The sequence below is a fragment of the Syngnathus acus genome, chromosome 16 (genome assembly GCF_901709675.1).
Source record: "Syngnathus acus chromosome 16, fSynAcu1.2, whole genome shotgun sequence".
Lineage (NCBI taxonomy): Eukaryota > Metazoa > Chordata > Actinopteri > Syngnathiformes > Syngnathidae > Syngnathus > Syngnathus acus.
Genome location: NC_051101.1, coordinates 5,102,815 through 5,117,781, shown reverse-complemented (window position 1 = coordinate 5,117,781; position 14,967 = coordinate 5,102,815). Strand labels below are relative to the sequence as shown.

General features: G+C 40.6%; 1 protein-coding gene across 2 annotated transcripts in view; it reads left to right on the top strand.

Annotated features, from left to right (window-relative positions):
* Window positions 1–3,647: 3,647 nt before the first annotated feature.
* The window catches only part of rspo2 (R-spondin 2), a 52,748-nt gene continuing 41,428 nt past the window's right edge, over window positions 3,648–14,967 (top strand). The window contains exons 1-2 of one of the 2 annotated variants that reach the window (XM_037273877.1): window positions 3,648–3,968; window positions 4,437–4,754. In XM_037273877.1, coding sequence (XP_037129772.1) covers window positions 4,655–4,754 — 100 coding nt within the window. In that variant the 5' untranslated portion in view covers window positions 3,648–3,968; window positions 4,437–4,654. Of the gene's footprint in view, window positions 4,195–4,436; window positions 4,755–14,967 lie in introns of both variants that reach the window. The other variant, XM_037273876.1, reaches the window with a different exon arrangement.

The window sequence follows — 14,967 nt, the reverse complement described above, 5'->3', positions numbered from 1 at the left end:
CAACTATCCACAATATCATAATCATGGACACACTCTGAACTTGAGATGTGACTTGTAACTTCACACAGCTTTACCACTTAAACAGCCGCATATGTGAAATTAGAATGATGGATTATTGCTTTAGCAGACAGCATCGAGGTCGTGTTCTCAACAGATAGCTTAAATGTTCAACTTTTAACTCTTCAGCTTTTTAAGTGTAAGACTTTTGGTGTGCTCAATTAACTTCATCCGCATTGTTTGAGTCACAATAAGAGCACTCATAACCTTGGCCTGCATGTGTACAAAAACAAAACTAGCAAATAAGTGTAGCCTCATTACAGAGATTCTCTAAGTAGATAATATAGGCAACACAGCACAATTATATCTCTATGTCCTTAAGGCAACAAATCACTTACACACTGTATAGAAAACATCTACTGCCTACCATCTGGGCCAGCTGCTCAAGGTCCCTGTCAGCGCACAGCCACCCAGAGCTTACCAACAGAACACATTACACACGCACAAGGAAAATGTCAGCACTTAACTGCTTGCACATTTGTTACTTATTCACATTTCCCACGATCAACAACAAAAACATGGGTTTGATCTTCAAATGGTCTAATTTGATGATTTGTTTTCTTCCAGACACCGAGTTGGGCAGGTCAGGAAACCTTTAGTTGCTCAAAGATAAATGTTTCCTAATCATTGTGCTCCATTCCTCTAACCACCACCGCCAGTGTTTAGCTTCTGCACTTGTTTCAAATCGCAGATTTGATTAAATCAACAAAAGCCAGTTTGCCGATGATTGTCGTATTCCTGGACATTTCATTCTGGAGTTAGACTTTCTTCCAACAGTAATACCTGGTGAGGTTTTAATGTGCATTTTGAGTCATTGAGTGAGACAGTTCCAAGTCCTACGTCTGATACACTTTGTGTGTGCGTGAGCTGCAATGATGAATGGCTGTTTAGTCTATTGGTTTTATGATGTTTAAGTGGTACACTTAACGTCGGTGGCAGTCCCCTTGACTTGGACATCAGCTGAAGGGGCACACAGAAGTATGTACAGTTACCAGCGGTCACAATCTCTGCCAGTCATTCTGCCCATCTGAGGACATGAGGGAGCCATAAAGAACCATTAGCCAGACGGTCACAATCTTTTTAATGTCGCCCGCACCACCCCCGCTTTTCCTACATCTGACCTTCTCATAACTCACTCTTTTGCTACTCATTCGCTCTATCTTTATCGCAAGATCCCTAAAACAGGCAATTCTTTTCACATTCTTACTTTTAATGTGCCTCCACATTGATTACGTTAAAGCACTAAATGAGAATCCTGTGTAAATTACACCGGCTTACTCAACATCAAACCTGGAAAATCTAAATTGTCTGTTTAGCCTGAAAAAGAAGAAGTATTCATTTAGCCAAAGGCTGATGGGTTTTTGCTTTTCATTGAGAAGATGGACTTGGCAAATTGATGCTCCTTTTATTCAAAAGCAACACCAGTATAGGGGGGGGGGCACAAGGACACGTATGAACGAGGTGAATTGTCAGCGGCAGTGCCACTGGGAATAAAATTTAAAATGTATTTTCCCTTAAAACATCTGCAGTAAACAGCAAAACAATTTGTCTAAATAGTCGGTTTGACTGTGATTGGTTTATTCTGAACACAGTCACATCCCCATTTATAAAGGTATGCATACTCATGCAATCACATTTTCTCAGTTGTTACTTTTTACTTAATGTCTGTAAAACATTTGATTATTTTTCTCTTAAATTGAATTGCACAGATTACATGTGTCATTAATGGTGACAAAAGTTTTAAAATGATCTTGGTCTATTTTTTGTATAGCACACCTGACATTTGAAGATGTGTTTTAGGTTTTTAGTATCCACTGTATGTACCTGAGTTGCTGGGCTAGGTGCCTTTTAACAAAAATTGTGTGTTAAACAGAGTTCTCAATATTAGACAAAACTCCATAGATACATCAATTGTTACCATTGTTGGCATGTACATGTAATGACAACTTATGCAAAAACAAATCATTCAGTCAGATTTTTCTGATGAAAGTATACAGCAGCTTACCTCATTGCCGTTATGGCACTGAGGGCTTGGAGCCAGAGCTTCCCAATGCTGACGTCATCTCCATTTATCTGTACACTGCAATGAGAGGGAGGGAGGTTGCAGAGCAAAGGGAAGAGGAGAATAAAGTGATTGGTTTGCCGTCCCCCGTCTCAGTGACACATCATGAAAATAAAAAGTGCCCAAGGCATAAATTATCACATTCACCTTAACAAAGCACTCTCAGATGTTATTTTAGTGAGGAAGCCAAACTAATAGTACTGCCTGCAGCTAGCAGGCCTCCTGACCACAATGCCCGTCACTGCTCTGAATAAATAAATAAATAAAGATAGAACCAAGGTCAATATAGGTTTTGGCAAGAAAACGTCGATGGGCCTTATGTTTAATATACCGTTAGAGAGTTTCAAGTTATTTTCATTAGTCCCAGCAATGAAATAGAAACTTACTCATGTCCTATTGCCTAGGGGTTGGGGGGGGGGGTCTCAATTCACCGGTCTTCTTGTTGTTTTAAGTGCAAAGATAGTCACATTTCATTTCATTTCAATTCACCTGTCATTATGTCTATGAATTATGTTTATTTGTCATAAAAGTCCGTGTAATGGATGGAGCGATGACGTGACGCAAGGGTGCACTGAAAACCCTTTCCATTCCTTGAAATACATGAAAGATTAAGTGCCACACCTAGTGGATGAATTTGGTAAAGCATTCTCTACCTGGGTCCCCCATCAGCTTTCCAGACTACTGTAATTGCTGGATTTGCTAAAATGAGATCGATGACCTGGTTATTTACCTATTTTACGCATCATTAACTGAGGCTTTTTTAAGCCATGTAAACGGAAAGGTTCTGTTATTATCTTCCATTACATGAGAGCTACACACGCGTGAGTCACATGTTTTCCTTGAAAGAGCTGCAAAGTTGTCAAGTTGCCAGTTTGAATGTCATTGGAAAGCGGATGAGTGCCAGCCAGCATCGTGTCTTTCTCTCAGCAAGGTAGGTCTGAATGAAGGAGAAGCGAAACGGCCGAGATTGTATCCATTTATGAGGTCACGCGGGTCAACTTTAAATGCTTGAACTCAAGAAAACCCTTAAATTACTGAATGATTTATACACGCACCACAACTACTTGATCCTCTCTAACGATTTACATTAATTTCGGAGACGGGTGGTGGATTTAGTCCTTGGCGTGCAATAAAACGACGTGGCGAGACTGGCAGACTCATCTTATTACGCACATTAAGCACATCCGTCGTTTTTTTTTTCCAGCCTCCAACTTCTAATTATTCAACTGGACTATCGTCAGTGGACCAAATTTTAGTATGAAACGTATGTCATTATTTCATTTTTGATCCGGATGAACTTGGGGGTTCAGTGGAAAGCATTGGCTAGAAGTTAGTATTGAGGAAGTGGGATCTTCTTTGGGATATGGGTGATTTTACAGGAAAAATGTAAATTACTCCCGCAGTCACTATATGCCAAATCCAGACAGCCCCAAAACGCCTTTTTTTTTAATTTTTTTTTTTTTACCTTAAGCTGTTTTACATCAGCAGGCTCAAAAAGCTCGTTTACGCCCACTAGCACCCAGAAGCAACCTCGCACCCACAAATGAGCGTGCAAGACAAGGGGGAGGGGAGTGACTGGAGAGGAGCGAAAAAACGGCATGTCATCTGCAGCATCATAAATAAGAAGAAACACAAAAAAAACTAGAAGTCTCCACGCGTGACATCAGCACGGCTCTATATGAGGAAGGAGGCAGAAAGCATCAGGACCAATCTGGAGTCAGTCACCGCTCAACCTCAGCAGCGCGCGGAAACGCACACGCCACGCATTTGCGGCTCCCACTCCGTCCAAGTACAACCACGCGTGGTTTTGAGTCCACTGTACTACGTGACCAACTTTGAAGAAACCAAGGTGATCGGAATCTAATAATTTTTCAGAAAGGGGGAAATTCTGCCTCTTACTCCTTTTACTTGCACGCTGAAAGTACGCGTCCCTGTCGGACCTCTGCTCTCTCTTTGGAAACACAAGTTTTGTCACACAAGGAGTGATGCTGCGTGTTCCCAAACTGCACTTGCAGTCCAGGGGACCCTAAAACAAAAACGGAACCGGGGCGGAGTAGCGTTTTCTCTGATGCAAGGTAATTTGACTTCGCTGAGCGTTTTCTTCACATTTACGCACGATTGCGCGAAGGTCCTGGAAGGGGCGTTTTTTGTTTCTGGTAGTCTACTTGACATCGGTTTAACAAATTACCGCACAAACGACTCATTATTTTGAAGATTTATAATACCAATTCTATCACTGCACACGTCGTTTTTCGGGCTTGGTGTTGATTGCTTTACGCTTCCATCTCACTAATCTCTTTTGTGGTTATCTCTACAGTGCACCGACGAGAACACTCATACTCAGCGGAGGATCACCTCGCTCCATAAAATGATCCCAATTGGCGACCTGATACTGTGTCGCATCTCGTCTGATGTTTGACAAATTAGCTGTCCTACAAGGAACTCCAAGAGAACACTTTCAAAGACTTCATCGTCAGACCACTTGGCACCCCCCCTTTTTTAAATCGGGGTCCGGACAACTTAATCGCCGTCCAGATGCAGTTTCGACTCATCTCATTTGTCCTGATAGTATTGAACTGTATGGAGTACAGCAACTGTCAGGCGCCGTCACAACGCTGGAGGAGAAACAAAAGAGGTAAAAGTTAAAGCTTCTCACCACAGCATCCAGATAGTGACTACATACTGGCCTAATAAATTTGACATATGCCTTTTAAAATTACGTACCAAGTTTGCGCAACAGCTATTTAGTTTCTGGTTCTGACAACGCTCAGGTGCATTTTGGCAATCAAGGAACATTCCGTAATCTCAGAACAAACGGCAATTAAGATGAAAATGTAGTTTTCCAGCATAAAAAAGGCTGTGCAATGTTTTTGATGCCGGCCGGCATGCGTAAAATTTGCGCAAATGCGCCCGGCACGGACATTTAAATGTGAAGTGAAACTATACCATTTCTGTTTAAAGTATAAAGCACCAGTAAACGTAAAATTAAAGGTGCATGTCCCTACATTGAGCATTACAAATGAATCTATCCAAAAAGCTGCTGATGCGCATCGCTCCATAAAGTTACATCTCATAGGACGGGGGAGGTGGGGGGGCGGTGTTCTTATGGTGAGATCTATTTAATGAATGGTTGCGGAATCCCTTTACCCCGACATATGAATTGCACATCTCCACTCAAGCCCCCTAAGCTGGTTTTAATTGATCTCATAACCACTTTGAACAGTTGGTAGGAAACCCGCATAACAATTGCTCAGCGGAGGCGCAGTTGAGAAGGGGATCAGCCTCTTTGTAAACACTGCTCTATACTCTCAATGAACGAGCAGACAGTGGGATTAGGAGAGTTGGCCCCAGCCAATTCCTCTTTAGACCTGTGACATAACTCATCGGATCCATTGGGCGCCCAATGGGTGTTGGCTGGGGCTTTTTTTTTTTTTTTTCTTAAACACTGACTTTTGTACAACTGGCCCCCGCTGTGTGTTAATGTTCTAGACAACTCATTCAAAGTCAGGGGAGGGGGTTGGTTCTTGTAAATTGTATGGCAATCACAGATTTAATCATATGCACTGCGTGCCAGGGGGAACCTCCACACTCTGAAAGCTCTCCACTGTCCATCTGCAAATAATCAGTGAAGCACTGCGGGGTACTGGCACACACACGTTTTTTCACCCTTCTGTTTGTGTTCCTCTGTTCTTCTATCTTGAATGACTCTGTTAGGTAGCGTCTAGGAATTGTGTTTGTATTTTTGTCCTGTTCAAAGAGCCTAAATGTGTTAGATGGCAACACATTATTGCTTCACTTGCGACTACTTGTGTGTGCAGGGGTCCCGGCAGGAATTTGGGGCCCTATGAATAAAACTTTGGGAACTCTCTGCCTGAAAATACTATGTATCTAGGGCCCCTGTCAGCCATGGGGCATTGGAATCATTATCACTTTCCTCCCGCTTACGCGGCCCGCAGAGAAGAGAAGGTGTGTGACTGTGAAGGGCAGGGACGGCTCCAGAATTTTTTGGAGCTTGAGGCTGAGAAAATAATTCATAAATATATTTTAGAATATCAATTAAAATGCTGGAGAGGCTTGACTTCAGATAAAACGGATTTCTGATAGGACTGTAATCCACCCCCCTTCCCCGAGCCCTGGCTAACGCGATTCCCGGTGAAAGAGGTGCGCTGCAGATGAGGTCAAGAGTTTTTAACTTTCAAATGGATTTTATGTACATGAACTGACTCCAGTTTCAAAATCTATCGTGACATTAAAGTAATCTCTCGGGAGTGATTTAGTAGAACATTGGGGCAGGAGCACCATTTGAAAACGTCAACCCAATCATTTGGTATTTGCCTGCTGTCTTTATTTACCACAGCAAAACTAAAAGGTGTGTAAGCGATCATTGTGCAGTCCAAAAATTCCAGAATATTTTTGCAGTCCTCCGTGTTCTCCTGACAGGTTTATACACAGTCTGTCTGGCATGTACCAGGAGCTATCCAAATCGTTCAGCAGTGTTGAGTCCCAGACACGCTTGAAACTCAATTTGGCCACACTGTTCTTGCCGAGCACAACTGTTTTATGTGTAACAATAACATCACTTGCGCCTTTTGGAACACATATTGAAAATATTTCGCCACTGATGTGATGCATGCATGTATCAGCATAACCAAGTAAGGTGTAAGGAGTGTATTCGACTGAGCAATTTTGTGAGAATTTCAAGGAGACTAGCTGTATGTTTTAAATTAAATAATCAAGACAGTAAATTTGATCTTTTTGATTAAAATGGTTTTGGCGCTAGCATGCTGTATGACGCAACCAAATGTTTGGTTATGGTATATACAATCACCAGAAATCTCTTGAGGTAGACCATAAACATCCATTCAGATCCAATGCCACCAAAAAAAAAGCAAAAAAAGTATAAAAAGACTTTTACGATCATGCCTATCAGATACTAACCGCAATGTATCTCTGATGCATTTAGATATGTATGTATGTGTGTGTATATATACGTATATATATATATATATATATATATATATATATATATATATATATATATATATATATATATATGTGTGTGTATTTGCTGTCACTGAAATTTTTTTTTTTTTAAAACTGGTAAAACAAGGCTGTTTTTGGCCCATATATATACATTAAAAATAATATTTTTTTAAAACTGATAAAAGTGGGCTATGTTTTATATATATATATATATATATATATATATATATATATATATATATATATATATATATATATATATTTATATTATTGATCCATACATACATATTGAGCGTGATAAGGTTTTAACCTGGACTGCTTGAAACATTACATCTTTTATTGAATCTCATTTATTTTTGTAGTGGTTGTTTTGTCATGTAGATGACATTCTACCTTTATTCTGGCCCTTTGAAAAGTGGTTGTTGACAAGACAACAGTTGTTCTTGTTATTTCTATTTGCTGGCTAATGATGCCACCTGCTGACTACATAAAACCGCACATGAGCCGCACTGCCTGGAGCAACATAGATACCCAGATGTTCAAACAGGTAATGAATATGGACTAGCAGCCAAAGAGGTGAAAAGTTACCATGTGATACTGTTAACCCCTTCAAATCTGCAGGCCGGAATTTGAACACCCGAACGTCTGCAGCTAATTTGCAATAATTTTATGGTCAATTCACAGTGATGTGTTACTGAACTGCATCTCCAGATGTTTCAAAGGATGAAAGTGTTTCAGTGAAACAAATGTGGCCTAGCAGGGTGTAGGGAGCAAAGTCAGAAATGCATATCATGTTGTACCACTGATGACAGTCGACACAAGGTTTGCGGGATGCGTTTTGATGCCAAAATCCACAGAAAATAGCAATGTCGTGAAGTTGATTATGCCCTTATTTCACCAAAGAATAATAACTGCAGACATTAGACAAGCATTCGAGTTGGAAACAGTTCCAACTTGATATACTTGAGTGTTTTACCCCACTATGTTTCATTTATGACCATATGAGCACTGATAAGAAGAGTTTGTAGACATACTGTACAGAAGTCAAATGTAAAATGTCAGATGGTTCCTCTCCATCCCGGCCCTGAAAGCCAGGCCCGTGTGTTCTGAAAGCTTACACAAAATCCCAGTTTGTGGTTGCCAGTGTTAACGTTGGAACCCAGCACTTTTGTGCAATATAATATGTTGATGAGAGAGGGACTGCTCCAATTGGCTGCTTTCTAACCCACATTGCCACTGTAGCCTCTGGAAAAAGGGAAGTCAGCCCTTCAGATGGCATGTCTGTTGACACTGCTCTCTCACATGATGCTCGTCTAATCCAGGTGATGCGAGCTCTGCATCCCGACCTTTCTCTTTCCATAAAACTGTCAAGGTTTGTTGACTTTATTCTTGTGTGGCATCAGCTAACTGACACATTGATGGCTTTGCAGAAAGGCGGAAAAATGATCTAAGGTTTTGATGGGTGAGGAAAAGCAGCAGCCCTCCCTCACTACCATCATCCTTCCTAGTGAGAAAAGGGTGGGGGGAGTTTTAAGGGATGAGGAAGGCATATTTAAGCAGATCAGGTGGAACCAGCTGAATGTGAACAGCATCACCTGAGAGGGATTACAACGAGCCGAGTCTTGACCTGAGCCCAAGCTCCAGAAACATGACGCTTGTCTTTTTTTTTTCTCAGGCCCTTCCATTAATCCAAATGTTTTTGTGTGTGTGCACACATATGTGTTCAAGAGAAGGAAGCAGTTGCGGAGCAGCTGACAAATATAAGGGCATCTTGCAGGTGCATCTTCTTGGTGCTCAAATCAGTGTATCAAGCCCAGGACAATAGACGTACACTCTTTCTGACAAGCACCCTATTCACCTCCCCCCGACACCTCAGTCATTAGGCAATGATGACTGTGGCCTATCTTGTGGATTATCACAGTCGACAGGACGCACAATGAATTACTTTTGTGCTGTATCGATAAATCACATTAGTCTGACCTTGCCTCCGAACTCTGTCAAAAGACTAGCTCCTTGTTTGACCTACTAACCCGCACCTCCTGCTGGAGTCACAGCACAGCAGATGAAACTGGTGAAAGGCTCCTCAGTGTGACCATGCCATACTATCGCTGCTGAAAGTACTGGCAGAGGCCAAAAGTATGCAGTGGCATGAACTCTCTATTAGGGGAAAGTGACAGATTCTTTGAGGACTTTTATTTTTGTTGTTGGCAGTCATAGTTATCCATTGTGCCATTTTTTCCAGGAATATAATTATGTCTAATCAAATTAAATGGACAAAATACAGGAGGTCACTTTTAAACAACTCCGCTAACTCTGGAGGGAGAAGATGCGGCTCTTCCTCTTCTACGTCGCTTCCGTCAGACTTATCGTCAGTTGCAGTTCCAATTATTCCACAGGCCTAGAGCGCTCTCTTGCGGTTTAGTGTGAAAATAACATGTGAAATGGTATAATAATGTGTTAATAATTTCACACATAAGTCGCACCCCCGGCCTAAATATGAAAGAAACTGCGACCTGTAGTCCAGAAAATACGGTATGTATGTGTGTGTGTGTGTGTGTGTGTGTGTGTATATACACAAAGAAAGAGAGAGAGAAACATCATTACTTATGATGCAGTGCAATTCAATCCAAAAATCACCAAAATGAACAATTGTTCAATTAATGTTTTCTTTCTGACTACATCAATCAAACTAGGCAAATATTAGTATTTGGTGTTGTCATATTTATATACTACTTGTTTTGGATTTCATTAGATTGTTCGGGTGTACTGTTATGTCCAGCGAGTTTATCTGAAAATAGTACGTGGTAGTTGTCTTTCTTTTCTTTTTTGGAAATGGTGTAGGAGGTACACAATAGAATCGTTTCTTCCACTCTCAATCTTTATCATGACAGTAACCCATATGCTGGCTCAGCTGGGTGCCAAACAGATGTTTTTGTTTTAAGTGACATTTTACCACAGTGTAAAACAAGATTTTTCGGAAATCTGAAATCAACTGCACGTATTATGCAAAAAGCTTATGGAGCCCACATATTAATGTGTCTACTGGAAACTCTGTAACTGCAGACAAGAAATTTAGTGTCCCTGTTGGATGCAAGGAAGATTTGCTTAAAACGTACCTACTGTATACTTGCTCCCTCAAGTGCATGCTCCCTTGAGGCAATTACACCTCAATATGTTTCCTCATAAAGCTACCAAGTATGACCAGCCAGTCCCAATGTCTCAAGTTTATGGGGCAGTAAAATTTCTAATGCGTGGATCATTACTAACACATAAAACAACAACACAAAAGACGTATTTTTGAAAAAATGACTCATACAAGTGTTTCACAGGTAGGAGAGCTGCCCAAAGCCCTCAGGCGTGGAGTGAAAGGCACTTCCAGACTACTTTCCTCTCACATTACTAATACATAACTCGAAAAGAATTCAGGGACGAGCTGGGTAAAGGTAATGGGGCGGATACAATAAGCGACCATTGTGTTTCCCCCAATTAATCTGATCATGGGAACTGTATAAATAGTCCAATTTCCACCATTTTGCTGTTTACGAAATATACACTTGGAAAATACTAAGAACATAAATACATTAGTTTTCCCGCCAAGACAACTTTGTCTCAAGATAACAACTTTGTTTGACTAGAAACAATAAGATGCAGCTGGAGGATTTTTTTTGCCAATTATGAGTTTACTAATAGTTGCCTGACAACTCCAGGAAGGAACATACATATATGGGCAAAATCGCAAACTAGTGGGAGTGTGAGATGGGGGGGAGGACTCTGGTTACTGTACATTTTAGTGTGAATGGTTATTTGTTCATATATGTGCCCTGCAACTGACTGAAGTCAGCAGGGATACGCACTAGTTAGACATGACTCAGTGTAGAAACTTGAAATTGATGGACGTAACACCCATCAGGTCGTTCGTGAAGATTCTCTTCTATAGCATTTCCATACTTGCCTTTGAAGAAGGAATCTACTGAAGGGCATCAGCCATTGTTGACGCTCCCTTCCACTAGTTGATACCAAATGCTTAAATGTGCTTACTATACAATCGCACATGCGGCCATGACTTCTTCTACGAATCAGGACAACTTCGCTCCTCCCTGACATACAAAGATGCAAGTGTACTTGCCAAACGCATCAATTCAACCTACTTCTTTGACATGATTCCAACTTTGGCACCCTCTTGTGGGATCTTATAGGATTATTGAAAGTAAAATAAAAAAACGATGAGTTTTAAGCAAATGCTGAGGATAGGTTCCTCAGGAAAATAAAAACTTCAACACAGTAGGTGAATTTGTGAGTGGCAAACAGTTAAAAGCCGGCGGTTCACTGTATTAAATCATTATGTCACCGTCAGCATTTGTAACTTGGATCTTTAGCGTCTAATGTTTCTAGAAAATGCAGTGCAGGCTATCTGCTGTTGTTTTCCCTATCACTGTATTGTGTTTTTCTGTGCGCATGCAGATAACTACCCGTTTCTCATCGATCTGCAAGGCATGGTAATTCTAAACTATATGAGGCCCCCCGAGACATTGCACCAACATGTACAGAAACACGCACACACACGCTCACATTTCGGCCCTATGTTTCAGCTGAGTGGCTTCTACCCTGAAAACAGTGAGCAATAGGACCCCGGTTACCAAACCCGTGTGCCCACCTCCCCTAACTCTTGACAGATGGACATGACTCCCTTTCGCCCCCATCTCTCTGCCTTTATGGGACCTCTAATTATGCTGACACACCACATCAAAATACAGCTCAGCATGCAATGCTTTTGTTATTGAGAGGAAGTAAGTTGGTCAGATGCAACAAAGCATCTCTGCAGAGCTTGCTTGTAATTTTGGGAACCAATATGCCTATTAAGAAAGGTAAAGGCACTGTAACGCCCGCTACTGCCCACTCATTGAGGCCTCGTGTGGAGCTGTGGCAAATCTGTGGAGTTAAGTGATACAATAAATTTCTATCTGTGTGGCTTGCGTGCAGTGTGTGCCTTAATGAAGCTGTATCTTGCAAAAGTTTGACGTTTTTAGCAATGGTAAAATGAATTGAATTGAATGCACCTCATGTCTGCTGACAAATGTGTGAGTACATTATCATTGTGCCAAAGGTAATATATAAACATACATTAATTATGGAAAACGGAAATTAGCACAATACAGCCCCTTTAACAAATCAGTATTCGGTAAATGTAAAAAAAAAAAAAAAAAAAAAGGATTGCTGAGTCCATATTATGAATACAAATAAATTTGAGGTTAACGGCACTTTTGGACTATCTTTTTATAACTAGCTTGAAGATTTTTTTTTCTTTAGCTTTTAACCCAACAAAAACTGTCATGATTCCTAATGCCTGCTGAGGATAGGTTCCTGAGGGAAATAAAAACTTCAACACAGTAGGTGAATTTGTGAGTGGCAAACAGTTAAAAGCCGGAGGTTCACTGTATTAAATCATCATATCACCATCTGGGGGTCAGCATTTGTAAGTGTTAGTCATTAAATTGTGTTTTAATTTACTGTTTTGACTCTTGTATCATTATTTTAGGTTTAACCTATACGAAAAGCGCTTTGTTACAGCTACAGCTGCTGTGAAATGCACTATATAAATAAAGTTGTAGTTTATTGTATTTTATATGAAAGCTTGATTGTGGAATTAATGTTGGACTAGTTGGCACAGGAGCAATTAATGAAATAAGGGGAGAGGCTTCTACAGCTATTGAACCTCTGTTCTCAAAGCTCTTGTGCCTTGTATTGTGAGGAGGCCTCATGGCTGTCTGCGGAGTGCAGAAGCACCCGGCATGTTTCTAATCAGGTCTAGGGCTGGGAGTCATTACTGGGCCTTGATGCTGAGCTCATTGTCTCTCAGAGAGTAAGTGGGGGTGGGCGGGTAACAGAAAGGGGAAACGTAGCGTGCTTGTCAGATGTAAAGAGGTCTTGGAGGGTCATTTGCTGCAGCTTTAAGTGGTCAGAATAAAAGGCACATTGGAAAGGCAAGTTATTATTTACAAAGGCCGTATCAGTGAGAGAGTCAGTTGATGAGACATACATCAAACTGTTCAATGCAAAGACCAGTATGGAAGTCAACCCCTATCAACCAGATCTATACCACCACATCATTTTATGTAGCATGCTCCAGAGTCATGTGTCTAGATTTTTTTTTCTCCGCAAATTCTTCTTTTTTTTTTTTTGTCTTCAACAAGCTATTTTTATTGACTTCTGATTTCAAAAATAGTTAGCAATCAATTTGCTTTGTACGTGCAGTGAAAGTGAGTGAAGTGTATTCTGCGCAAACAGATTGCCTGTGAATGATTTGTTTTTACAACTCTCCTTTGAAATTGGCTGTCATTGTAGTGAATATTTTTTTATGGGGCATACTATTGTCCCTTTTCCCCTACCAGATTTCCTCATAACCCTAGCTATGAGTTCAGCTTCACCTTGTAAGCCAAAACCAGCTGACTAATTATCTAACAGTACTTTATATCATTAGGAGAACAAATGAATGACATGTCATGAGAGTTGTCCCTTGAACTGGCAAGATTCTCACTTAACTTGAGTCCATTATTTTAGACGTCTGTTTAAAAAAAAGTGCCAATGAACTCACTGTCAGCTGGAAACCAAACATCAAGCAAAGATCACAACCATCTGGTCAACATAAAATGGTTGAGTGGAGTTGGGTGAAAAGATTTTTAGGTAGCCAGAAACTCGACTCAAACAAACTTATTTTAAGGTATAAAATATTAGATACATCTGTATGTCAGGAGCAGTTTATTTAGTGCTCAAAAATCAACTCTCACAAATTGTAGTAGTATTGCAATAGTTTTAAGAAGCAACAGCTGTATGGGAAACGAAAGGACACAACTGAGGAAAAAGGATGACATTAGCGCCAAAGTGATACGTAATATCCGCATGTGTTTTCATCACCTAACCTCTGTTTTGTGTTTGGCAATTACTTTATATTAAAACAGCTTCAGTATCTAACATGAGCTAATCCCTCCAAATGACATTCAAACATTGAAAAGAAAATAACAAGCTCTGAAGTAGTTCTCCAGCACACTGCCTCAACACCCAAGGATGGCGATAGAAATTTGCTGCTTAAAAATCGGAATAATTTCATCTCCCTGTAGTGTGTAATTGTGCCGGTAAATGTTTCCCCCCCCATTGTTGTTGTCTGAATATAGCATTAACACTTAGATAGAATGGGCTATGCTGTAGACCACAGGTGTCAAACTCAAGGCCCGGGGGCCAGTTACGGCCCGCCACATCATTTTATGTGGCCCGCGAAGACAAATTGTGCATCAAATTCGTGTGTCATTACTAGAATTGAAAATTGTCTTCACTTTTAATAATATATATATTTTTTAAATATTTGACCAGTTTTTACTCGTCTGATTTGAAAACAAGTTATTTGTCAGTTTGTTTTGTAGCTTTTACTGTATATAATGTGAGGTGCTCATACATTTATTGGGGTTGACAGTCATAATGGCCCTCCGAAAGATGCTATGACTACAATGCGGCCCGTGAAAAAAATGCGTTTGACACCCCTGCTATAGACAGTTATTGAACTGTAAAGAAGTCACCATTTCAGAAACTTCACTACTGCCCACCACTGACTTCTTATTATTTTATTTGGATTGTGGCCTAACCCTAAACCTAACCCTAACCCAAGCAGCACTCCACTTCGGTAAACAGCTGTTAGGAGCAGGAGTTACATGGTTTGGCTATCTTCACAGAGGGGTCGAGTAGTTTACATGTTTACTGGCTAATTACTTTCTAATGACATACTGCTTTGTTGTGGTGGTGGACAGGAGAGAAGTGCAGCTGACAATATGGGGCTGGTTAGCTTTTGCGTGCGTGCATCCATATGCATGAATAGC